Source organism: Cordyceps militaris (assembly GCF_000225605.1).
Source record: "Cordyceps militaris CM01 unplaced genomic scaffold CCM_S00002, whole genome shotgun sequence".
NCBI classification, from domain to species: domain Eukaryota; kingdom Fungi; phylum Ascomycota; class Sordariomycetes; order Hypocreales; family Cordycipitaceae; genus Cordyceps; species Cordyceps militaris.
The window spans coordinates 3,209,347-3,233,768 of record NW_006271970.1 but is presented as its reverse complement, the minus strand read 5'-3'; the positions used below and the strand labels follow the sequence as shown (position 1 = coordinate 3,233,768).

At 52.4% G+C, this 24,422-nt stretch overlaps 6 protein-coding genes across 6 annotated transcripts; 1 reads left to right on the top strand and 5 right to left on the bottom strand.

Annotated features, from left to right (window-relative positions):
* Positions 1-762: 762 nt before the first annotated feature.
* On the bottom strand, positions 763-3,796 carry CCM_02954 (Hsp70 chaperone Hsp88; the record flags this gene model as incomplete). Its single annotated transcript, XM_006668106.1, has 6 exons — positions 763-1,050; positions 1,108-2,905; positions 2,983-3,014; positions 3,098-3,159; positions 3,305-3,437; positions 3,764-3,796. The coding sequence occupies 6 exons, from the start codon at positions 3,794-3,796 to the stop codon at positions 763-765; spliced, it is 2,346 nt and encodes a 781-aa protein (XP_006668169.1).
* An 859-nt stretch (positions 3,797-4,655) lies between these two features.
* On the bottom strand, positions 4,656-6,572 carry CCM_02953 (chitin synthase D; the record flags this gene model as incomplete). The annotated part of the gene is made up of 1 exon (XM_006668105.1): positions 4,656-6,572. One exon carries the CDS (start codon positions 6,570-6,572, stop codon positions 4,656-4,658), a length of 1,917 nt encoding a protein of 638 aa, XP_006668168.1.
* A 1,133-nt stretch (positions 6,573-7,705) lies between these two features.
* Positions 7,706-11,321, bottom strand: CCM_02952 (nonsense-mediated mRNA decay factor (Upf2); the record flags this gene model as incomplete). Its single annotated transcript, XM_006668104.1, has 4 exons — positions 7,706-8,008; positions 8,059-9,123; positions 9,176-11,241; positions 11,303-11,321. The coding sequence occupies 4 exons, from the start codon at positions 11,319-11,321 to the stop codon at positions 7,706-7,708; spliced, it is 3,453 nt and encodes a 1,150-aa protein (XP_006668167.1).
* Positions 11,322-13,773: 2,452 nt separating this feature from the next.
* On the top strand, positions 13,774-16,524 carry CCM_02951 (nitrate reductase; the record flags this gene model as incomplete). The annotated part of the gene is made up of 2 exons (XM_006668103.1): positions 13,774-15,550; positions 15,611-16,524. 2 exons carry the CDS (start codon positions 13,774-13,776, stop codon positions 16,522-16,524), a joined length of 2,691 nt encoding a protein of 896 aa, XP_006668166.1.
* Positions 16,525-16,723: 199 nt separating this feature from the next.
* CCM_02950 (Ca2+/H+ antiporter) lies at positions 16,724-18,213 on the bottom strand (the record flags this gene model as incomplete). Its single annotated transcript, XM_006668102.1, has 3 exons — positions 16,724-17,465; positions 17,549-17,903; positions 17,976-18,213. 3 exons carry the CDS (start codon positions 18,211-18,213, stop codon positions 16,724-16,726), a joined length of 1,335 nt encoding a protein of 444 aa, XP_006668165.1.
* Positions 18,214-19,189: 976 nt separating this feature from the next.
* On the bottom strand, positions 19,190-22,684 carry CCM_02949 (DEAD/DEAH box helicase, putative; the record flags this gene model as incomplete). Its single annotated transcript, XM_006668101.1, has 2 exons — positions 19,190-21,159; positions 21,211-22,684. The coding sequence occupies 2 exons, from the start codon at positions 22,682-22,684 to the stop codon at positions 19,190-19,192; spliced, it is 3,444 nt and encodes a 1,147-aa protein (XP_006668164.1).
* Between the last annotated feature and the right edge of the window lie 1,738 nt (positions 22,685-24,422).

The window sequence follows — 24,422 nt, the reverse complement described above, 5'->3', positions numbered from 1 at the left end:
GTCGAAAAAGCACTTGCATCAGTATGACTGTTAATGATGGGAGGGCAAAAAGTAACGTCTTTGTTTTCTTGCGTAGACGGGGACTGCGAGTTTGCAAAAAAGAAGAAGATGGCAGTGGGCATTTCTAAAAGCAAGAGGAGAAACTGAAACCGAAAATGTTTCCTGACTTATATTCACCTTTTATTTATCGTGTCTTTATTTCCTCCCTACCCTTTGTCTACTTAACAATGAAATGTCGAAAAAAAAACCGAAAAAAACAAAAACAAAAAAAACAAAACATACAAAAACAACCGAGATGATAGGGAATCATTTCCGTACTTTCTTAAACAGTCGAATTTATTTTTCAAATACTATCTTCACCTTGATGTTTGTCTTTGTGTTACCACGTGATAGACTTTTGAGAACGACTTGACCAAGTGTGTGGTCGTCTGTCTCTCCGTACTTTGCTGGGATTTTTCTGTCCACGGGAGGGTCGGTACGTAAGGTCTAGCTAGGCTTGGCACTTGGATATAGCGTCTCTCTGTCTTGGTCAAGGACGCATTCTATACATCGATTTTATTGTGTCATTTCTAAAACATTATAACAAATCAAGAAAAGACTAACCCATTTTCCTCATGCCTTCTTTTGTTTATATTGCGTCCCAATGAAAAGAGATTTCCTAAATCAAAGTCTCTGTCTGCTTTCCTCTTCTTTGTGTAGAACATCATAAAACATGTCATTTCAAAACAAAAGAATATCAACGTTCCCCGTTACTTATTGAATTTATTTGGGGTCGGCGGCGTCATCGGGTGTGGCGCCATCGGCATCCTTCATCTCGGCGTCGGCGCCGCCCTCGGTGGCCTTCTCAGCCTCAGCAGCTTTGCGAGCCTCTTCCTCAGCGGCTCTTTTGGCCGCCTGCTCGGCATCGACACGCTCTTGGACAGCCTGACGCTCAGCCTCGACTTTCTCAAAGTGGCGCTGGACGACGGGACCGGCCAAGGCGCGGATCTCGTCAATCTTGGCGACGTAGACGCCCTTTGACGCGTCCTCGCCGTCGGCGTAGAGCCAATCCTGCAGATTGAGTTAGCATTTGGGGTTCTGTTGTAATGTAGCGAAAAAGGGGTATACCTCGGAGGCCTCAAGCTTGGCGCGGATCTTCTCCTTATCCTCATCGCTGGCGAGGTCAGCATACTGCTCCTCCAGCTTGGCGCGGAGGTCGTAAATGTAAGCCTCGAGCTCGTTCTTCTTCTCATCAGTGTCGGCAACGAGCTTGTCCTCCATGACCATGGCGGCTTCCCTTTCGGCCAGGGCGGCGCGGGCGGCATCGTCGAGAGACGAGGTGCCGCTGGATATAGGGAGGTCGCCGGCACGGATTTGCTTCTTGACCTTGCGGGTTTTCTTGGGACCGTCGTCCTTCTTGTCAGTGTCCATGGCCTTGAGGCGCGTTAGTCTATTGCACAAAAAAGAAGAGGTAGAAATTTTACTCGCCTCGGGGTCACCCTCCTCCTTGACCTCCTCGTCAACTTCCTGCTCGACAACGTGGTAGCCAGTCTCAACGTTGAGGATACCGTGGATGTTGACACGGGCCTTGAGGCGGCAGACCATAAAGTCGTCAGTCTCGGTGGGCTTGACACCCTTGACGGAGAAGCGGCCGATCCACGGGTTCTGCTTGCCGGGGAGGTCTTCGGGCTTGGCATAGCGAGCCTCGAGGTCATAGGGTTGCTTGCGATAGAAGGTGAGAATCTTGGTTGAGGGGAGAACGCCGCCCTTGTTAAAGACGGTGAGGCTCGTATCCTCATCAGGGATGTCGGCAGCCTTCTCCCAGGTAAACTCGATGGGATAGCTGACAATATCCTGGACGGCGAAATCGCGGACGCGGAAGACGGGGGATAGAATAGCACAGCTGAAAGCACAGCCACGAGCAATGGCCTCGTCGGCATTCATGGTGAAGGAGAGGGGTTTGCCGAAGAAGGACTGGAGGCGCTCCTTGAGAGCAGGGACGCGGGAGCCAGCGCCGACAACCTCGATAATGTCAATGTCGTCCTTAGTGAGCTTGGCCTGGGCGAGTGCGGACTCGAGAGGCTCAAAAGTGCGGCTGAGGAGGGGCTGGATCATCTCCTCAAAGTCCTGGCGGGTGACATTGGTGGAAACGTCAATATCATTCATGAGAGACTCAATGTTGACAGGAGACTGCTGGTTGGCGGAGAGGACCTTTTTGCACTTTTCAGCGGCGGCAATGGTGCGGGCCATGGCTCGACCGTGAGTGTAGATATCTGCGTTGTACTTGGTCTTGAACTCCTTGGCGAGGTAGTCGACGAGAGCTTTATCAAAGTCACGGCCACCAAAGTTGCGGTCCCAGGCGGTGGCCTTGACGGCAAGCTCACCCTTGCGGAACTCGATAATGGAGCAGGTGTAGTTGGAGTGGCCAATGTCGACGAAGAAGACGCGCTTGGGGGGCTCGTCCGGGCCGGGGAGGTCGAGCTTGGTGATACCCCAACCAAGGGCGGCGGCGGTGTTGTCGTTAATGAGGCGGAGGAGCTTGAGGCCGGCGAGCTCGGAAGCGTCGAGGAGGGCGCGGCGCTGGGCGTCGGTGAACCAAGGAGGAACGCTCATGCAGAGGTCGGAGACAGGGAGCTTAAGCTCGGCGGCCGCAGTCTGCTTGATCTTGCTGAGGTACATGCCGACAAGCTGGGTGGCAGTAAACCTTTCCTTCTTGCCAAGGTAGCTGACCTCGGCGCCGACCTGGCCATTGATGTCGACGAGGGGAGCAGTGATGAACTGCTGCTCAATCTGGACATCGGGGTCGTTGAAGGCGCGGCCGGCAAGGCGCTTGAGGCAGTTGACGGTGTTTTTGAGGTTGGAGATCTCCTGCGTCTTGGCCGTCTCGCCGAGGTAGCGGGATTTGGGACCGAATCCGACGAGAGAACTTGAAGAGGGAGGGGTTCGTTAGCGAAGGGAGCGGTTTGGGGGAACATTTTGTAGGGATCTGGGGGAGGGGCGTACGGGGTAGCACGGTTGGAGACTTCGTTGGTAACCTGTATGGGCAAACAGTGGTTAGCAGGAGGATGTGATGCGTGGCCCGGGGGGGCGGAAGCTGGGTTAGGTTGGGCAAACAAACCACATCGACACCGCGATTTCTGGCGACGGCAATGACCGTCTTGAGGGTACCGAAATCGACACCTACAGAAGAAGAGGAAGGGCAGGGTTAGCGACATGTATGCGACAGAGAAAGGGACGGGGTGGTGGAAAGCAGAGGCTCGCAATTCCAACGTTGTTTGTCATGCATGTGTGCGCCTGGGGCAAAGCGGTGGGGGAAGAGACTTACCGACGACACTCATGGCTGCTGTGGGATAAATGTAGATGTGTAAAGAAAATAGAGGGTTAAAAAGCGATCTTCCCCAGTCAGCCGCGATGTAATGCACGAAATCAGGACGCTGAAGTCTATTCGGGAGGGTGGTCTGGGAGTTTGTTGGAGGTTGGAGGTTGGAGGTTGGAGGTTCGAGGTGGGAGGGAGGGGGGGTTGATTTGGCGGCGGGAAGAAAGGTTTGGTTCGCAAGGCGGGGCAGGGCCGGTTGATGGGCGGCGGGTGACGCAGGACAACGAAAACGTTGTTAGGAGTAAGACGTTGAAAAGGGTTCTTTGTTGTGTTTTGTTTCTGTTTTGTTGGGTAAAGTGGGAATATTTATAGAAGAGTACGGAGAAAAGTATTGGAAAAGGACAAGGTAGAGTTGTACAGTTTTGAAAGGAGTGAAGCTGACGTGACTGACGGTTGCTAGGTAAGTACAGCTGCTACAGTGACTGAGTTGGCATATGGCATACTGGTAGCCACCGCAGCACAGCGACCGGCCAATTATTTCCGTTTCTTTTAGGCGCTCGCTTTAGGCTGGGCAGGGGCTTTGTTCCTGAGTGGCGGGCGGTTTACAGCAGCAGAAAAATAAAAATTTACAATCGCTAACCAAAAAATAAAAAAAAAAGATACATCTTCCTCTAGCGCGGGGCTCTCCCTGCTGCGTAGCTTCGACACTCTATTCCGCCCACATGGTACACGATTTCGGCTGCCCCGCCATCCCAGCCACATGTACACGAATCCTCGGGCTCTCCCGCCAAGCCGGGAGCAGCATCTACTAGAAGCTCGAAGAATTTTCCAGAGTTGTCTTTGGCCATCCAACGTAACGATACGATAGTGTATGTAGACTGCAGCACCCTTGCGGGCAGAACCACTACCAGAACCAGTATCCGTACCTAGGTACCTACCTAGCTAGGTCCATGTAACTTGAAGTCATATTAGGTACAAGCATCATGACAACTCGACTGCCTGCTTGCCTGCCAACGTCGCCCACCCAATTTGGTCGGCACACCGTCGACGACCACAATCAACATATCCCGTATCACATCCCATGCTTATTCCATCCCCTCAACCCTAACTAATAAATCTCATTAGTTACCCACTCCTCTGCAACTGCCAACTGCATAATTTGTACCTCCCCCCCATTATGTCTCTCCTCTCCCCACCTAGCTATCCTCACTTATACCCGACTGACCTATAATCTGTTTGCCAAGACAACGCCTTCTAATATCACCAAACACCATCTCGACAGATGACTTCAAAATTTATTATCGAATATTTTTGCGACTAAATTTTCTTGTATATGCCCGGCAAGCATTCTTCACCTTGACTACTTGGATGGCCCAGCCCCAGCCCCAATACCATTGCCTCCCCCGCCAGGAATCTCACCGTCGTTGCCGAGCCTCGCTCCTCTTGCCCGCTGCGCTGCCATGTACTTTCTCTTATCCTCGTCGCTCATAAAACTCTCCATAAACCGACTCTGGAGCACCCTAGTGCCCCCCTGCGACGCCTCACCCTCAGACGAGACGCTCTCTACAGAATCATGAGGCCCATGCCTTGCCCACTGCGGCAACATCGATTCTCCTCCAACCACCGTGGAATCATCCACATGTTCATATATTCCTTCTTTTGTCCGCTGTCTGGCAGAGAAGATACCATCCACCTTGTCTGGGGGTCGAACAGTACTCCTAGTCCTTCCCAGCCCTTGCTGTTGGCTCCCTGAAGCTCCAGGAGATTGGAGCAGCCTCGCCTCTCTCGCCGGGATAAATGTTTCCGGAACGACATTCAGCTCATCTCCCTGCTCCTCGGCCTTCTCCACTGCTTCTCGAGCTGTCGTCGTCGTGTCTGCCGCCGCCGCATCCGCTCTCGGCCCGCCCCACGTCCTCTGTCCAGCTGTAAAAATCCCATATACAATGTAGTACCAGTTGAAGAATGGGTTCAAAATGAACATGAGAGGATACAAACAGGCTTTGAATCGCCGAAGTTTGAGACCAAAGTAGAGCATCAGTGCCCAATTCAGACCCAGGGATACCCCAATGAAACCCACCGGAAGGTTGTTAATCGACGCCGATGTAGACAATAACGCAATAACCATGATGAAAAAGAGCAACGACGTCGTCCGGATCGTGTTTTGCATGAACCGAACTAGAACCAGAATAGGATATCGCTTCCACAATCTCCAATCCGTCAACATGCATACCTCGTTCGTGATAAACCCCAAGAACCATCGACGCCGCTGCTTAACAAGTGATCGATAGGTCTGCACGGCTTCCGTTTTGCAAAATGCAGAGGTGCACATTTGAATCTGGTACTTCTTTTTTGCTCCAATCATGAACAAATGCGTCAGCCATCTGTCTTCGCCCAAGTGACACTTGGCAAAGTCAAACAGGTCCTCACACTGCTCTGCCTTATCGGCAAAGTAGTACTTTGCCATGCGTCGGAATGCTGACAGCCGAAGCATTGTCAACGCCCCAGGGAGGCATGTTACCGAGCCACATCCCGATTCCACTGTGCGCTCGAATAATTGGCCATGGATGTACTCGATATCTTGTAGCAAGGTAATAATGCTGTGCTTCTTTGTTGTCGACGTGATGACGCCAGTCATCGCCAGCATGTCCTTTGTGTTGCCCGGGCTGAGCTCCATGTCGTAGACAAAGTTCTGCAGGCACACCCGGTCCAATATGCAGTCCGAGTCAATGAAAAGAATAAACAAGTTATCATTGCGCTTCAAGTAACGCTGGTAAACTTTGTCAATGAGCCGAAATGTCATCTTCTGGCAATGTCGTTTGCCACCGTGGGGGAACCGGGAGACCGTCACCCTCGACGACTTGTACATGACATCAATACTGCGCGGGTATGATCCCATTGCTTCCGGCACTCCTAGATTTGCAATGGTCTTCAAGTAAAGCTCGTCTTGCTGATCACCGTCAAATGACAAGAATACGTGGATGCAGGCGGCTGGGTAGTCGCAGTCCACCACCGAGTCGATTGCGGTGACGAGCACATCGGGATCTTCCCGGTAGCAAGGCATGACAATTACCACTTTTGGTGCCGTTACATCGTCTAGCAGTAGTTTGATTCGCTTCGTTCGGCCGAGTTGGTTCGTCACGAGTTGGTAGATGCAAAAGAGCCATGGCACCGTCAACAGCACAGAAAAGCTCCAAAATGCAAAGGCCTGCAGAGCCATAGCCGCCGTTTCCGGCCAATATCGGGTGATTTGCTGTGGCAACGGAAGTGTCACGATCATGACGGGCAAAAACACAAGTCTGCGAGCTGTTAGCAATCACGGCAAACAGTACCAAGCGGTGCCAAGGATACCTCATAAGCACAAACGCCACTCCCACAATAACGCAGAGCACATTGATAGACCAATGCTCGGCTTTTTTGAACGCCTTGATGATGCAATAAAGAAATGCAGCCAGCCAAAGAAACCATTCCAGCAACGCCATCAACATGATCACGCCAACCACCGACGTATACACAATCTAGGCGCACCGATTAGTATTGCATAACAGTAGCAGAACCTATCTTCTTGGCGGCACAATCAAAACCAAGTCTGCTTACGTCTTTGATGGGCCATGCCGCCGATGTTGAAGCCATAGCGAAAGTTGGGCGCAAAGGCGAGCGGTTTGCTGGCCTTGATCTACCTCGTCGGCCTCCTTGCAGCCGCCATTGATCGATTCCAGTTGAGAAAGGGGAAAAAGGAAAGGAATTTCAAGGCATCCTTGAGATGGAAGCCCGACCTTGGTGGCACCACCGCCTTATGCAGGCGGCCTTGTGCCACTTTTTGCTTTGTGCTTTTACGAAGGGCAGGGGCCACCTGCCGTGTTTGCTGTTACTATTTTAGCCATCTCGGGTTTCACAGCTTCGGAAAAGGACATAGCCCTTTGTTTACACGTGCCGAGACCACACAAATGACATGATTTAATCTCTCATACGTAACACGGCTTGATGAAGATCTCCTTTCTAGATAGTTACGTGACAGGCATATTCTGCAACAAAAAAGCTAAGGTACGAATAGCTATGCACTGTCTCACTGCGACTCCACAAAGGATTGATTGGTGTCGGTACTCGGGAAGCGAGCTATGCACGAGCCAACTGTACCTTTGGGGTGGGCTGGGGTATGATGCCTGCTCTACGCCTGCAATCTCGCCGTCACAGAGTTATTGAGCACTCCCGTGTCGGATAGGCAATCATAATGATGCTTTCGTGGCAAGCCTGGCAGCCGTGACTCCCATGCAGGTTCGACTGCTGGCGATGAGCGTCTGTGGTTTGCTATGGCGACTCTTGTGAACCTGACATTGCTGCGTCTGATTTGATCATCTGTAGCTTCTTGGTAGGGTGGTAAGCTTTTGATTTGCTCCGCGATCGGTCTTGGTTCTACCAGTCCACATCGCTTAGCTGCAATTTTCGGACTCTCTGGCCTCGGTCTTTGCCAGAGCGCTCGACTCGATTGTGGTGAAATGTCGTTTGCTTCTCGTCACCTGGACATTTGTGAGTCTTTGCCCCAGTAAAGTAGTAGTTGGACGTTGGTATCGACTTACTGTCGGGGTCATCGCTTTGCTGCAAATCATAGTTTAGGACCAAACTTTTGATGCGTTGCTGTTCTTCCCGCTCGGCTTGCTGCGACGACTTCATGGCAATAGCAAATGCAGAATTGGACGGCAATTCAACCGTACGCGTCTACAAGTCGTTAGCACGGATAGTTATGCAGGGACCTCACATGTACCCACTTGTTGGCGGTTGCCCTTCTTCGTCAGCAGAGAAAAGGCCATCTTGTTTGCTGGCGCAGCTGAGCTTTCTGGAAGTGTCTGTGCTTCCCCAGCACTGAGCTCTCGAGCCTTCGGACGAACAGGGAGAGGGACATCAAACTGTTGCTTGCGCTCAAATTTTCGCGATTCAAGGCTCTCGGCCATCATCTTAGCATATTCTCGCTCAAAGTCAGCCTGGTCCTCCGGATCGATGGCTTCTTCTTGTCTCGTGACAACAATGGCCTCATCGTAATCTTCACTCTCTGCATCCGAGTCTTCGGCAAGATCGTGAACGTCTTCCTCCTCCTCGGAAAGGCTGTCCTCATCATCATCGGCATCTGCATCAGCCTCGATCTCGTCTATATCGCCATGCTCATCATCGGACGAAGCGCCACTAGTCGCGTCGTCTGCATCTGCGTCGGCATCATTTGTCTTGTCTCCGCCGTTGGACTTCTGATCCAGGGCCACAGCGTCTTGGAAGGCTTTTGTTGCTTCCTCCAAATCGGCAGCAAACTTCCATTGAGGGCGAGTCAGGCCAAACGTGTCTTGCACGATGAAATCTATGTCCATCGGCAGTGCAACCTTTGTGTAGACATAATACTGAAAAAAGGAAAGAAAGTAGTCCAACTTTTTGCCTGCAGCGCCACGATTGAAGAATACGCCGCACGTCTCCAGCATAGTTGAAACAAGTCGTATGCGGAAGAAGTCATCCGGTGGATCAAAGGAATTGAGTCGGCCAGGTACAGGAGCACCGCCATATCCGAAGGTAAGAATCTTGTACATGGCATCGAATATGACGGGGTGTTCCAACATGCGATAATTGTAGAGCTCACTCAGGTACTTGACTTCGGCCACCCGACGCTGAAACGTCCTGAAGTCATTTTGCTCGAGACCAAAACTAATGGACTCAACAACGTTGTCAATGACCTTGACAACAAACGCAGGGTGATAGCGATAGAGCGCGCTGAGTAGTATCGCGAGTAAATGTACGTTGCCGTACTTAACTTTGCCAGGCTTGGAAAATACCTTCTCGAGCATGGCAACAACCTATGGATTATTGGTTAACATGTTTCAGATTATTAGATATCGCACAGCTTACGTCGATTTCCTCCCAATGTAGGCGCCTAATTTGCTTCAGAATCTTGCTATAATTTCGCTTAGTCATGTCATTATAGACGAGCTTCCGGATGAATAAATCCATTGGGGTTCGTTCTTTCTGTTCAATAGCAGGACGCTCGGGTGGATCGACATAATAAACAGCGTTATCAATCAGCATTCGTTCCGGCTGACCGATGTGCTGCACCGACTTCTTGCGCTGAAGCGTTTCCAAGAAAGACACCATTCGCGGAGCCGTACCCGGTGTCTTGAGCAGGTATCGACCGCAGTTCTCCAGGAGATTGCAGAGAATCTCGATGTTCATTCGCGAAAAGTCGTCTAGACTAACTTTGAGGCAGTGGAAGACGACATGCTCGGGCACCACACCAAATTTGGTGAGCTCGGCGAGATAGCGTATGTTACCAAGCCGGACCTGACCGAGAAAATCTTTTTCCTTTCTGCGCTGTAAGCTGCGGAACTCGGCGTCCAAATAGTCAACAAGGCCCTTGGGAATATCCGTCATGTAGCGACCCAGCGTAGCCACAAGACGGGACCAGGATGGAAGCAGGTCTCCTCTGCCCTTGGGAACTTCAGTGAGCGCCTTGACGAGTCGATTGCGAGAGGCCTTAGAGTTGAGATAGCAAAAGTCGATTGCCATTTGATCAATGGTCTCTTTACTTGTAAGGTCTGGCAGTCGTGCGAGTAGCGCGTCAACTTGGGCACCAGTCGTCTTGTTTGCAATGGCCATGGATTGATCCTCAGCCAAATCTGCAGCAGCCACAGACTCAGATTCATCCACTTTCTTACCAACTTGATCTTCGCTGTCTGCCTTTTTCTTTTTGCCATCCTCTAGCAACATGGACGGAACTTTGCCTTTCAAGTCGACCAAATTTTCGTAGAAGCGTCTCTCTTCATCATCGTCCCAGATACCAGATCCATCGGCAGAAGAGCGCAGATACTCCCCTGTCTTGACAAGGCCGATTCCAGCACCAGAGGCGTTGAGCGAGTCGTCGGAATCTTTCAAATCGGGTATCTCGGCCCCAATGGCATCAGCGATGACTTGGGCATTTGAGACAAGGCGATCTTGGGCCTTGACTTGCTTTTCGTAATTTGCTTGCCGGTCTTCGAAGACCTCGCCACTTTTCACATATGCTTCTGCATTTCGGCGAGCCTGAGAGTGTATAGACTTTTGGTCGCGAATGATGTGGGTTTTGACATCCTCAAAATACTTTTTGAGAATATTCTTGAATTTTTCGGATAGCTCTGGCGATGTAAATGGCTGGTCGGGCCTGTTGTCCTCAGCATCCGTGGCAGGCTGTGCAGGCTCTGCTGCAGCGCCGTCTTCCTCAATCGTTTTCCTACCGTCGGCATGGCTAGGCTTGACACCGAGCACATCCCAGCTGAAGGCTTTGACGAAGATGACGAGCAAAGGAAGGTTGGTATGCTCGCGATCATAGCCAAGCAGATCTTTCAGAACCTCCAGCGGAAATGGGTCGGCAGATGTGCCATTCTTTGTGCTCGTACGGGGTTTTATTTCGGCCACTTTCGAGGCTGAAGCTTTTGTCGTTTCGTCGGGTTTTACCGCATCGTCCAGGGTTCGCAAGACTCCGAGCAACCAAAGCTCGGTAACGACTCGTAGTAGTGCTCTCTGTCTAGTAAGGCGGTCCTTCTCCTCCTTTTCGCGGAGTTCCTGGGATAGAGCCTTGAGCGCGCTCTTTTCAGGCGTGGCCATGCCGCGGCCTAAAAGCCAGCTGAGATGCTCGGTAAATTCGGCAGGACCAAAGCGCTGGTGCAAAGCGCTGGCAATCTCAGTGCCCGCATCGACCTCACCGGGTGTTTTAAGCTTGCAGAGGCCTTCGTAAAAGGCGGATATAATCTCGGAGAGGTACTTGTGCAGGCTGAGGGTGCGGATCTCCTGAAGGAAGGTGCTAAGGGTAGCAGGAGTGATTGCGGTACGGAGTCGCTTGATAAATGCAGTGTTTTTCTTGAGAGACGAGTCCAGGGAGCTGTTGACTTGGAAGAGATTGGTATCGCCGGCCCATGCTCGCTCGTTTGTAGCGCGCAGTTCGCCTGCGTGAGAGTTAGATACGACAGAGCTTTGGAGGTGTGAATAAGGGCAAAGGAAACACACGCTTCCTTGCGCGATCCATTTGGAAGCGCGACTTGTATCAGTAGGTAGTATTTAAAGCAAGGTGGTGAGTGGCTACATCCGGGCGCTGGATACGCTAAGGGATGAGCTGCGCCGACAAAGGGTGCAGCGACCGGGCAAGAATCGTCGGCATCGGTGCGTGCAAAAGAGCGAGGCTGGACAGCAGCCAGCAGAAGCGCAATGACGGGCGAGATGTTGCGATGTCTGGATATCCGTGGTGAAGAGGGCGTTTACTATATTGGTATGTACGAGACCATGACTACGATGGCGTAGATGGGAGATTTCGAGTGGGTTTTTTTCTGGAGGGGAGACTCCCGTGTTGGTTTAGCGTATGTAGTTAGCGAGTTTGCGGCGGCAGCGGAAAAGCTTGATATATAAGAGCACAAGGAAGGGGCTCGTTTCTAGGTACTTAGGAGGTACCTGCCTAGGTAGTTGTTTAATAGGCCACTAGATAGGTCTCCTATAATATCTATTTAATTTTCCCCTATTAAAACACTATTAAGTATCTAATATAACTTAAAAAACACATTAAATTTTTTTAACACATAATAGAGATAGTCTAACAGTATTATGATAGGGGAAAATTATATATTAAATACTTAGTAGGAGGCTTGTATACTCGCGTAAGTACTAGTCAATTAATCGACTAATAACAAGAGGGCTAGTGAGAGTATATATTTATAACTCTATTGCTATCCCTCTTCTAAGTCTAGGTATTGATTGATTGATTATGCCCTGGCCGCCTCTCGCTAGGTACCTACCTAGGTACTTCTCTCGCCGCCACTCTCGCCGCCTCGTGAGCTGGTCTGCCCCTTTGCCTGCCTAGATCTACATTTTTTTCTGACACGTGGTAATTCTGACATGACTCTATTTTAACTTGGAATCTACTTATGTCATGACGCCCTAAGCCATAGGCATGATTTTCTTTTCCACATGTGGACCAGCCCTTGTCAGAAAACACATGTACAGCGCAGCTAGCGTGGACAACGCCTGTGGACGAAACGACGCTCATGTCAAAACAAATCGTAACGCGGCTTTCCCTTAAAACTCCATACTTTCTTTCTAATTTTCTCGAGTTTTATATGTCTACATACCAGTATGTACGGGTGCAGGCAACGCGTCTCTATATAAGTGGTACATATCAATCCCAAGTTTGATTGATCAATGAGGAGGAACCGGATCAATATTAGCCCGGCCACGTCTCGAATTGTACTTCCTGCTCGCACCGAAACCGGCAACTTTTTCCCTCGTCGGCAGCAGAGCCGCAACTAACGGCAACTACGGTGCCCGCTACTAACTTGTCATTGAGCCGTCCGAGACACCAAGTCTTTGGAATTGACCAAGATCCCCAACCTAGCTAGAGTATTGGTGAAGTGAGGGTTCTATCTCAAATCCTTCCGCCCTCTTGACTTGCTGCATCGGTTGGTCGCACGCACTTGCGCTCCGGAGATGCACCCCGGAGATGCACAATCCACACTGCCCGACCGCGATAAGAGAGGGAGAGACGAAACACACCCGGCCGAATTGTTCCTTGAACCAACTTTTCTTGGGCCCTGTTTCGCTGTAGGTGCACTACTGATTCCTTGAGACAATTGGTAGTCGGTAAATGCTAGACGCAACCCTTCTGTCGCCAGCTCCGAGACCTCCGTTACTGCGTGGATGCCGTCTTTTCGGAGAATAAACCATTATACTTTGCTTGTCTGCTCTTTTTACGCAGCTAATAATGAGCAATAACGTCAGCCTTCGATTCCTACAGTGTACCCGCACCCAGTTGCTGTGGCGGAGAGGGCAAGTGTCCAGGCCTCTTGGACGAGATGCAGGCTTCCGTCACAACTCCGGCCAGATAAGTGAGCGCATTGTAATAGGGGGTCTACGCAAGCGATAACATGATCGCTAAGCGCAGACCCATCGCATGCCAGAGAAAGGGCGGTGTTATCTAGTGTGGTCTGAAAACTAAGGTTATCGCAGATAGCCGTTAGAGTGAGTTCATGGGCGAGCGCCACAAAGATACCGCGACCAGTGGCACTTCCCATCAACCACCAATCGTTGGCTTGGTAAAACAAACAACAATCCTCCGCGGAGAACCCCAGAACTCTAGACCACAGAATTATATACGCCAGACTCCGCCGCTTTGCGATATAGCCTCGCTCTAAGGTATTGGCCCACATGTGGGAGAGTTGCACCATGCCGCGAATTCATATGTATGTCCGCGTTCGCCACTGTTGAATTCCTCTCACATGTACCTTGCGCTGTAGTCGAGCTACTAGTTTGGAGACTCGGCGTCGCTGGTGCTTGTAACTACTATCCCCAAGTTGACGTTCCGCACAATTGACCATACCCGTTCGGCAAAAAATATTACGCCTCACACCAGATATTCTTTTTGTTGATTTTCTAGGATACTTCACAATATCCTCTAATATCTACTATTCCATTGCATACATATGGCAGCTAGAATGGCCGCCCAAAGCCAAATTGGGACAACTCATACCACCAACACCTTTCCGCCAAGCCCTCCTCGGACTGTCGGCAATTCTCATGCTGGCAGCGACGACGAGCACGACAATGCTAACGATACACCAAAAACCCCTCCAGTAGAGAGGCTCGGTCAACTCCTGAAACCGTATACTCTCCCGCCGCCAAACACTCCTACACAAGTTCTCCCGGAGGATCTAAAAACACCAGACAACCGTGTCAACCGCGATCCCCGGCTCATCAGGCTCACGGGTGTTCACCCCTTCAACGTTGAGCCCCCTCTGACGGAATTATATGACGAGGGGTTCTTGACCAGCGAGAACCTGCACTACGTTCGCAACCACGGCTTAGTACCCCACTGCCCCGACGATGAATCCCTCAATTGGACCTTTACTGTTGACGGACTGGTAGAAAAGCCCTTCACTATTACTGTCCGCGACCTTATACAGACATATGATCAGTTCACATACCCTGTTACGCTGGTGTGTGCTGGTAACCGTCGAAAGGAACAAAATGTGGTTCGCAAGTCCAAAGGCTTCTCTTGGGGAGCCGCCGGTCTGTCAACAGCTCTATGGACAGGTGTGCCGATTGGGGCGCTCCTGAAGGCGGCCAAACCTAAGAGAGCCGGAAGATATGTATGTTTCGAAGGAGCAGACAAGCTGCCCAACGGCTACTACGGCACGTCTGTCAAACTCAACTGGTGCATGGATGAGAACCGAGGCATCATGGTAGCCCACAAGATGAATGGCAAAAGCTTACATCCAGACCATGGTAAGCCTGTCCGTATCATCATACCAGGGCAGATCGGTGGCCGCAGTGTCAAGTGGCTTAAGAAGATCACAATCACATCGGAACCGAGCGACAACTGGTATCACATCTACGATAACCGAGTACTTCCCACAACAATATCGCCAGACGCCAGCGCAAACTTGCCAGACGTGTGGAAAGACGAAAAATACGCCATCTACGACCTGAATGTTAATAGCGCCATATGCTACCCTCGACACGACGAAAGGCTCATCCTGGCCACCGCTCCGGAAACCTACAAGGTTAGGGGATATGCCTATGGCGGAGGCGGGAAGCGGATTTCTCGGCTCGAACTCACCTTGAACAAGGGCAGATCATGGCAGCTCGCAGGCATCCACTACCCCGAGGACGAATACCGACGCGCCCCCGACGGCGACACGCTGTACGGCGGCAGCACCGACATGTGGTGGCGCGAGACGTCCTTTTGCTGGTGCTTTTGGGAGATTGACATTCCGGTGGCCGACCTCGCTGCTGCCGACGACATGATGATCCGTGCCATGGACGAGGGCATGATGGTCCAGCCGCGCGACATGTACTGGAGCGTGCTCGGCATGATGAACAACCCGTGGTTCCGCGTCGTGGTGCACAAGGGGGACGGCGCGCTCCGCTTCGAGCACCCGACCCAGCCCGCGCTGATGCCTGGCGGCTGGATGGAGCGCGTCAAGGCCGCCGGCGGCAACCTCACCAACGGCTTCTGGGGCGAGAAGACATCAGACGAGGAGGCGCAGGCGCCCCGGGAACCGGAGAAGGAGATTTGCATGACGAATCCCCAGGTGGACCGCATCATCTCGCTGGACGAGCTCAAGGCGCACGAGGGGGAGACGGAGCCCTGGTTCGTTGTCAACGGGCAGGTGTATGACGGCACGCCGTACCTGGACGACCACCCGGGCGGCGCGACGTCCATTATCAACGCCGCTGCCCAAGATACGACGGAAGAGTTCATGACCATTCGTAAGTACTGCCAACTGTTTCGCGACTCGCCATGCCAGCTCACGCTAACATGAATACCAGACAGCGAAAATGCCAAGGCCATGATGCCACAGTACCACATTGGCACCCTCGACGATGCCGCCCGCAAAACTCTCGAGGGTGGTGCCGACGACGAGTCAGGCAGCGACCCAACCCGCGCTGTGTTCCTGCAACCAAAGGCGTGGAGCAAAGCCATTCTCGAGTCGAAAACAGACGTGTCGTCCGACAGCAAGATCTTTTCCTTGCGCCTCGACCACGTCGACCAGTCCATCGGCCTGCCGACGGGCCAGCACCTGCTCCTTCGCCTGCGCGACCCGGCCACACGCGAGGCCATCATCCGGGCCTACACGCCCCTCTCTGAGACGGACGCCCGGGGCCGCCTCGACATTCTCATCAAGATCTACCGGGACGCGCCCGGCGGCGGCCCGCCCGGCGGCAAGATGACACAGGCGCTCGACGCCATCCCCGTCGGCCACTTTGTCGACGTCAAGGGCCCCGTGGGCAAGTTTACGTATCTCGGGCGTGGGCAGTGCTCCGTAGGGGGCGCGACGAGGCGCGTCCGCCGCTTCGTCATGGTGTGCGCGGGCTCCGGCGTCACGCCCATCTTTCAGGTGCTGCGCGCTGTCACGGGCGACGCGCAGGACGAGACGGAGTGCCTGGTCCTCAACGGGAACAGGTGCGAGGAGGACATTCTCTGCCGCGCCGAGCTGGACGGCATGGTGGCCAGAGCGCCTGGGAGGACGACGCTGCTGCACAAGCTGTCCCGGCCGGACGCGTCGTGGCAGGGCCTACAAGGACGCATGGATAAGGCCTTTCTTGAAGAGCATATTGGAGGGTTTAGAAATTCGGACGGCCAAGAGATGGTATTGGTGTGTGGCCCGGGGGCGCTTGAAGAAACTGTGCGCAGTGTGCTGGGTGACATGGGATGGAAGCCTGAAGACTTGCTGTTTTTTTGATATGGCGCATGATAGCAACATTGGAGCCACAGCAAAAAGCAAAACATTGCCAGACATTAATTCGTATATAAAAGATCTCTATCTCATTCATCTTGTTTCCCGTCGTGACGTGAGGAAAAATCATAATTTGAGCTGTACTACTCGCAGTGGAATGTTCGAGGTAGTATTGAAGTCGTAACTTTCTGGTGGCACTGATTAACTAATGGGTCTCACCGCCGGTTTCCCCGCCATGAATGCCAGTAAAAGGGTAATGGAATGCCGAGACGGCAATGGAGAGGTACAGGATGAGAAGGAGCGCGCCCTCGAGATAGTTGCTCTTTTGGTCCTGCAGGACCTTACCCACGGTTAAGATGGACAGGATAAGCATGACAATGTTGAAGATTTCAAAGTCCAGGTCCATGGGCTTGTGTAGACCCCATCCGACCAGGACCGTCAGTGGCGCAGTGAAGAGGGCCGTCTGCAGCGTGGCACCTAGGACGTGGGACAGAGCAAAATTCATGCGGTTGTTCCGGGCTTCATCTATCGCTGTAAGGTGTTCGGCAAACTTTTCGACGAGGGGGACGAGGATCAGGCCCATAAAGGCATCGGACAGGTGTGAGTTCTTGATGACGGGCTCAATCTGGTCCACGAGGCCGACGGCAAGGAACGTGACGAGGGTGATGGAGATGGCCAGCGCAATGACGCACTCGGTCATGGTGAGCATGTCCTTGGCGGCGGGCCTGCGCTTGCCGCCTTGTTGGTGCTCATCCCCTTCAAAGATGGCGTCGTAGATGCCGTGGTGGGTGCGGGCCTGAAAAAAAGTGTAGACGAGGTAGGCAACGATGAGGAAGATAGAGATCATGCGGGAGATGTGTAGGGTGCCGGCCTGAAGCTTCTCTTCGGAGATGCCCTCACTGAGGAGGCCTTTGCGGAAGATGGTTGGAACGGCGAGAACCACGCCACTAGCCAAGTCAGTACTGTGTCAAGCTCGATATCATGTCAAGCTCGCTATCATGTCAAGCGTGGATTTCCCAAGTGCACTTACGCCATGAGCAGGAGACCACTGCCTGCTTCGCTGATGGCGTCGCTGAATGACTGCTCGTCGCGCATCAGGCCGCCGACGAAGAAGACGAAGCCGAGACACAACAGCATAGTCGCCAGTATGGAGCCGAGAATGGCGGCCTTGATAATGTAGAAGTTGTTTGGGTGGTCGCTATTCAAAAACACGAGAAACAGGACGATTTCGACAACGGAGCCACAGGTCGTCTCGACCAAGACCCCAGCAACGTGGGGGAGCTTGCGGGCAAACTCCTGGCTGGCGAAGCCGACGAGACTGGCACAGGGGACCATGGCGATATAGAGAAGGATGAATACCAGGACATGGTGATCAGTCAGCGTGTCTGTCATGTTTTGTGCGTCAGTCTCAGCGCCAAGTTGTCAACTAGTGGCCAGGCGGTGGCTCTCTGACTTACATCGCACCGCCAGCGCCGCAGGGACGACTGGCCAAAGCAGGCTGCACAGGGTACTGGCTCTACAGGCAGACTTGAACGAGATGCGAAGGAAATGCCACGGATGCACGCCTCTGCGGCCGCTTTCGCCCTGGGGCCTGATTTTGAGTTTCCGGCTCTTCTCGCCGCGCGGGCTGCCGCGTTTGTCAGAGCTGTGGGTGGACGGCGCGGGAAGCCCAGGGCCCTGGGGAGTTTCCGTCATTTCGGGGCTTATAGTGTGTCGTTTTTATCGTCCAAGTGAATCGTCAAGTGTAGTCAAATAGCTTAGATTTCGGCACTCGTTTCGTCGTCGCGGCAAAAGGGTATCATGGATAGCAGGAGCTCGTTATGGGAGATGGAGGAAGAGAGGAAATGGAACACTTTGAAATTCGGTGTAAACGACAAGTACGCCAGAGACTGGCTAGAGCCCGGCAAATGCAAGATGCTCAGAGATGGTTCGAAAATAAGGTGGGAATACGGAGGCCAGATGTGAAAAGTAAAGGTCAAACGTTTGGTGGTGGGTTGCTTGCTGGTTGTCAAGTGTCCACTGCCCAAAATGTGCACGCAGCCTCGCCTGTCTCTGGAAGCGACCTTGGGCAGGCAGGATGAGGCAGCGACTCTTGAGGAATCCAGCGTCTCGGGTTCAAAAGTGTAGGCAGCCGCGTTTGTATTTAACTAACAGGTCAGCCTAAGAGGGGAAAAGGCAATAAAGAAACCCCAATCCAGCTCGACGCAGCTTGCTTACTGGCACGCCATTCAAGCAGCAAGGGCAGCAAGGGTCCCTGTACTGTACTTGGAGGCCCAGCGGTGGGTGCCATGCCCATGCAGCCGAGTGCTGCATTCTGTCGTCTGCAGTCATGACACTTTTTGTCACATTTCCAACTCCAGCCTTCTTTGGCCTCTTTGGCCTCTTTGGCCTCTTTGGTGTTTATTTTTGGCACAAAAAACAAGGCCGGACCGACAGATGTCTCATGTCAGTCCTAGACAAGCTTCGTCAACATTTTGGGCACGGCCTAGACCTTTCGTGAGTATGTACGCCCCATGCAACAGCACGGTGACGATATCCGATATCAGTAACAAGGCTGCGGTCCAGTCGAAATTTATGGTTAAAAAGTGGCTGGTCCTATAAAAGGCCGGTCCTATTCCAGTAGTAAGATTCGGCGCCGCCCCCAAGAGCACCAGGGCTGGATGCTTGCTCGCTAGCCTCGTTCAAAGCCACCCATCTGCCCCTCATCATTTTCTGTCCACCGTCTCTCTTGTCCCTGCCGCTGCATCGGCTCGTGTTGGCTGCTTCTACGTCGCCTCATGGGCACCGGCTGAGCCACAACGACCGTCTCAATGCCTGCGGGTACAAGCTCCTGGCCCTGCTGCCCCAGAGCATCCACGTCCACCTCGATGCCGAGCAGGACCTGGAGAATCACGCGCGAGCCCGCTTTGCTCATCACCTCACCCGAGTCTTTGCACAGCTCCGACGCGACGCACTCGATGCAGCCGTGCATGCACCGGCACGACTCAACACGCTGCAACGCGAGCTGCAGCAGGTGGTCAATGTGCTCAAACGCCTTGGTGCTGATGCCCGACCCGTGGGCGCCGCCCTTGGCATCGTAAAAGGTCAACCGCCCAGGCCGCTTTCTTGCCGTTTCTTCCGTGGCGAACTCCTTGAGCGCCACTTTGCACTCGGTTCGCACATCTTCTGGAGCGCTAATGACAAATGTTGGCAGTAGGCTCATCACACAGTGCTGCGCGGCATGGATGGAAGCCGCCGCATTAATTCCATGGCTGTTCAGGATATCAAGCGCAGATTTGGGAATGTCGAGCCACATCCCCTTTGTGTATCGAATAATGGGCCGATTGTCCACCTGAACAGCGTCGAGCACTCGCCCTTTGGAGTCTATCTTGAAGAACCCAAACACCTTTTGTAGAATTTTGATGGTACCATGGTACGCCAGCGTCCCAGAGGAGCCAATGTCACGAATCGCCTCTGTCTCGACAGGGTCAATGTTCGTATAATCGCGCTGAGATGTCAACCAGTCCACCTTGACTCGTTCCACCTTTGCCATGCGTCTGTCCGGTAAGAAGTCGCGCACGAGGTACGTCCGACCTTGATGAAGAAATATGCCGCCATCGTATATCGTAAACGTCGCGCGGGATGCCTCCAGTTCTTCCAAAACGACATTTCTTCCATGCGTGATATCAATCACGGCAAAGTGTTCATCCTCCGTATCTCGAATGGCCACAAACTTGGACGGCTTTGGTCGGAAACGATCGTGACAGTGATAGTAGCCCATGTCATCCGCGACAAGTCGCTCCTCGCAAATCTGCGCCAGATCCCGGCCAAAGTACTTGGTGTCATACTCTGGTCGGATCGGCATTTCAAAAGCCGCACATTGTATGTGACCTTCGCGCACCAGCATATTGTCCAGGTCCAGCCGCAGCTCTGCCGTAGGTTTGGAAAATAGCTCCTCCGGATTCTGCATATAATGTTGATCCGTAGGAAAGCAGTCACCTAGCAATATAGACAGCGAGTCTTTGTTTCTTCGCCCGGCACGCCCGCTCTGCTGCCGCAGATTGGCAATGGTATAAGGAAATCCCCATGTCAAGACACAGTCTAGCGTCCCAATATCGATGCCCAGCTCCAGTGCTGTTGTTGAGACGATCCCTAGCAGTCGTCCCGCAAACATTTCCGACTCAATCTTGCGTCGATCCTCTGCTGTATATCCGCCTCGATAGCCCATCACCAGATTTACGCAGTCGCCTCGGCCTCTATTCTCCAGTTCCTGTCGTATCGCGTTAACCAACACCTCGCACTGGTTGCGAACTCGGCAAAACGCAATGATGCGTACGCCCCTGAGCAGCAGCTCGCAGAACAGCCGTGCGCATTCGAATTTTGCACTGCCTCTGCCACTCGCAGGATCTCCCGGGTCTTTGTATGGCGTGTTCCAGCACAAAAATTCTTTCCTGCCAGAGGGAGACCCGTCAAAGTCAATCAGCTTGACATTGTCAATGCCAAAGATGGCCTTGAAGTGTTCGGTTGGGTTTGCTACAGTAGCAGAGCATGATATGAATTGAACACTTCGGTTTCCAATGGCCGCGCATATTCGCCTCAGGCGTCGCATAATAAAAGCAACATGTGACCCCAACTGTCCGTTGTAGTAGTGCAATTCATCCACTAATAGCAGTTAGTATAAGTCATCTACTCGTCAGGAAAACATCTACTCACCGACAACATATTGCAAGTTCTTTAGGAATGACCGCCACTTCTCTTCTTGGGGCAGTATAGTAACATGCAGCATGTCAGGGTTTGTGAAAATGATTCTTGCTTGTTCACGAATAGCGTTTCTCGCGGTGAACGGCGTGTCGCCATCAAATGTTTCCACTACGGTGCCCTCGAGGCCGGGCATGTATGCCATCATATCCTTCAAGCTGCGTCGCTGATCCTGCGCCAAAGCTTTGGTGGGAAAGATGTACATGGCTCGCGACTCAAAGTCTTGTTCCAGAGCGTACAGCACAGGTAGCTGGTAGATCAACGACTTGCCAGAACTCGTAGACGTGGCGACGACCACGTTCTTGCCCTCATGCAAGGCATTCAATGCCTCAGCCTGGTGGGCATAAAAGGAAGCGATGCCTTTGGCGTTGTATATGGCATTGACGAGGTTCTGGGAAAGCAGAAATGCCAGGTCTCCATGAACCGGTTCTTGTGAATCAAACACTCTGTGGCCATCAGGCACAATTTGACCAGTATACCATGCACTGTCCCGGATTTCTTTCACAATTTCCGGTATGGGTTTCCGGTCCTTTGGGATAGTGGCAGGAATTGTGCTGACAGCAATATCACTATCCTCGTCCTGCTCACTCGGTTTGGGCACGTACGACTCGGCCAAGCCCTCCAATGCCATGCACGGGTCCAATTTGTCATCCACGCACTTTTTCAAAAAAGCGTTGACGGCACTCGTAAATCGCTGGTTTCGCCGCTCAATGAGCTTCGTCATCTGGCCCTGGCCAAAGACGGGCATCTGAAGCTTCTCATCCCGCAGTCTCCGTTGAGGGTTAGTGGGCTCGCCCGTCTTCTTATCGGGAACCTGCCTCTTCAAATCGCCGTCAATAAACTCAAAGAAAAGAACCTCGTGGTCGTCCGCCGCGGAAGCGCCGAGGGCCTCCACGCCAGTCCAGCCGCCAACAGATGCATCAGGAGACATTTGCGGCTCTTTTCTGTTACCAAAAAGTTTGAAGGAGTCATCCTTGCGCTCTAACTTTATATCGAGCTCAAGCGTAGACTTGTCCACAAAGCTAAAGTTGATTCCTTCGGGACGCACTGCAACGATTTTTGCTACTTCTTCGATAGATAGCTTGCGTTTGATGTGAGATTCAACCGCCGGTCTGATGGCTGCAAATGTTGTAGTAAAATGTTTTCTCGTAGAGCAAAAGGTGAAGACTAGGTTTAAAGCCCGGTGAGTTCTATCCAGCGATACAAAGAGTGCTGGCCAAGGTGGTGCTTCTTCGTCTTGTTTCCGCTCTTTTTTTGCTTTGCCTTGGGACGGGCTCTTCGAAGTAAGTTTGGTCTTCTCCGAATCTGTAGCGGGATCGGTTCTGCTCATGCTGGAGTCGCTGAGCTCCGTATCTAGAGACTCTCTGGCGGACAGCCTTTTGCGCTTCGCCCCCGATGTTTTCGGAGGAGGAATGCCTTGATTAGGCATGGTAATTCAAGACGCCATTGAGACGCGAGTCCGATCTGGTCATAGTATGCAAGTCAATCGAAATGCGAAACCCTCCATCTTTTATTGACCGAGCTGAAGATGATGCAAAGCAGTGGTGACGAGTGCGCGCCGTTGCCCGCAACTAAATCACGTCCCTTGCGCCAAATCACGTGTAGATCTGTGAACGCACGCACTAACCTCCATGGCATTCCAACATCCGACGGTTGGTAACTATGAAATTTTGAGCATTTGTAGATTTCATTTCCGTTTATTTTGAGGCTCTGGAATTCAATAATGTACAACTAATTCATCCGCCTTCAAACAAGCCGTCCGCCATTGCGTGTAAAACTCCATCTGCCAAAAGGGCTAGAATGCATCCATCGCAGAAGTCCTGTATTTGCGCCAACTTTTATTCCATGTCCCCCCTCTCGGTCTACTTTGTCGCATTTAGCAGCAGTGCTCTAATAGGCATCAAATGTTTGTGCATCACATGAGGTACCGTCCAAGCTCTACCGATTTTGGAGCTCACGCTGAACGCTCTCTACCTCGGTCTGGAATAGCTTGGCATTGGCAGCCGACATCTATTTTTCGCGGTTAGCTGCAATCTCCCTATAGATAATTTCACAATATCCGCTTACTCTCATGGTGACCAGCAGTGGCGTCGCGCTGTCGCCAACAAATGCTGTGAAGAGAACTGACGTGGACTTGAGCGAAGTCTTTTCTTGGAACTTCATGGCTGAAATGATAGCAGTGTTCAAAATAACACGGTGTGTCTGGTCTTGGCGCATCAATAGGCGAACAACTTTACCAGAGGCGTCATTGCTATCGTCTTCATCCAGTCCTGACGCATCGAAGGATCCGGGTACAACAACATTCTTGTCGTCAAATTCCACACATGATTTCGGTGCGTTGATTTTCAACATTCCACCTCCGCGCTCTTTCCAAGCGTCGTTTTCGTGAACAAACATTTTGGCTCTGACGGATAGAAGGGTAGTTTCGCGGGCTTCGCCATCATCGACATCGACTAGCATCTTATTAGCACGGTGTGCAGTGTGGATTGCGGCGACAGCAGTAAACCAACCTTTATGGAGCTTGACTTTGGACTTTTCATCATCCTTGTCTGACAATGCGTCACGGTCCTTATCTGTGACGCTGTTGCCTTCCTCCTCGTCACCGTTCTCTTCGTCCTCGTCCTCTTCAGCATCGCTATCTGGAGCACCGAACGGCTTGGCAGTCTTCACGGTCTGAAAGGCCTTTGGCTTCCCAGAGGCAAAGCTCGAGAGGGGCTTCGCGCCAGACGCCGAAGCAAAGCCACGCCCACCGAGACCACTTCCAAATCCATTGGTGCCTGACAGTCCGGTAGCAAACGGAGATGCTTTCACGGCGCTGCTGCTGAAACTCAATGTTGGTGCTGGTGCAAGTGACTGCGCCTCCGTCTTCTTTGATGGCGATGCAAAAGAGGTTAGTGGTGCTTTCGCGGGTGCACCAAAGGCGCTACCAGCGGCGGCGCCACCAAGCCCGGCGAACGGCGACATCCCAGAGGCCAGCTTGCCAAAGCCAGACGCCGCGAACGCACTGGTGGGTATTTTCGGTTGCTCCTTATTTACTGATTCGGGCTTCTCTTCTGTCATCGCGGTCTTGGGTTCCGTATCGGGCTCCGTGTCGGGCTCCGCCTCAGGCTCCGTGTTGGTGTCGTCCTTGTCCGATTTTGCCTGCACGATGTTCGTCAGCCTGCGGC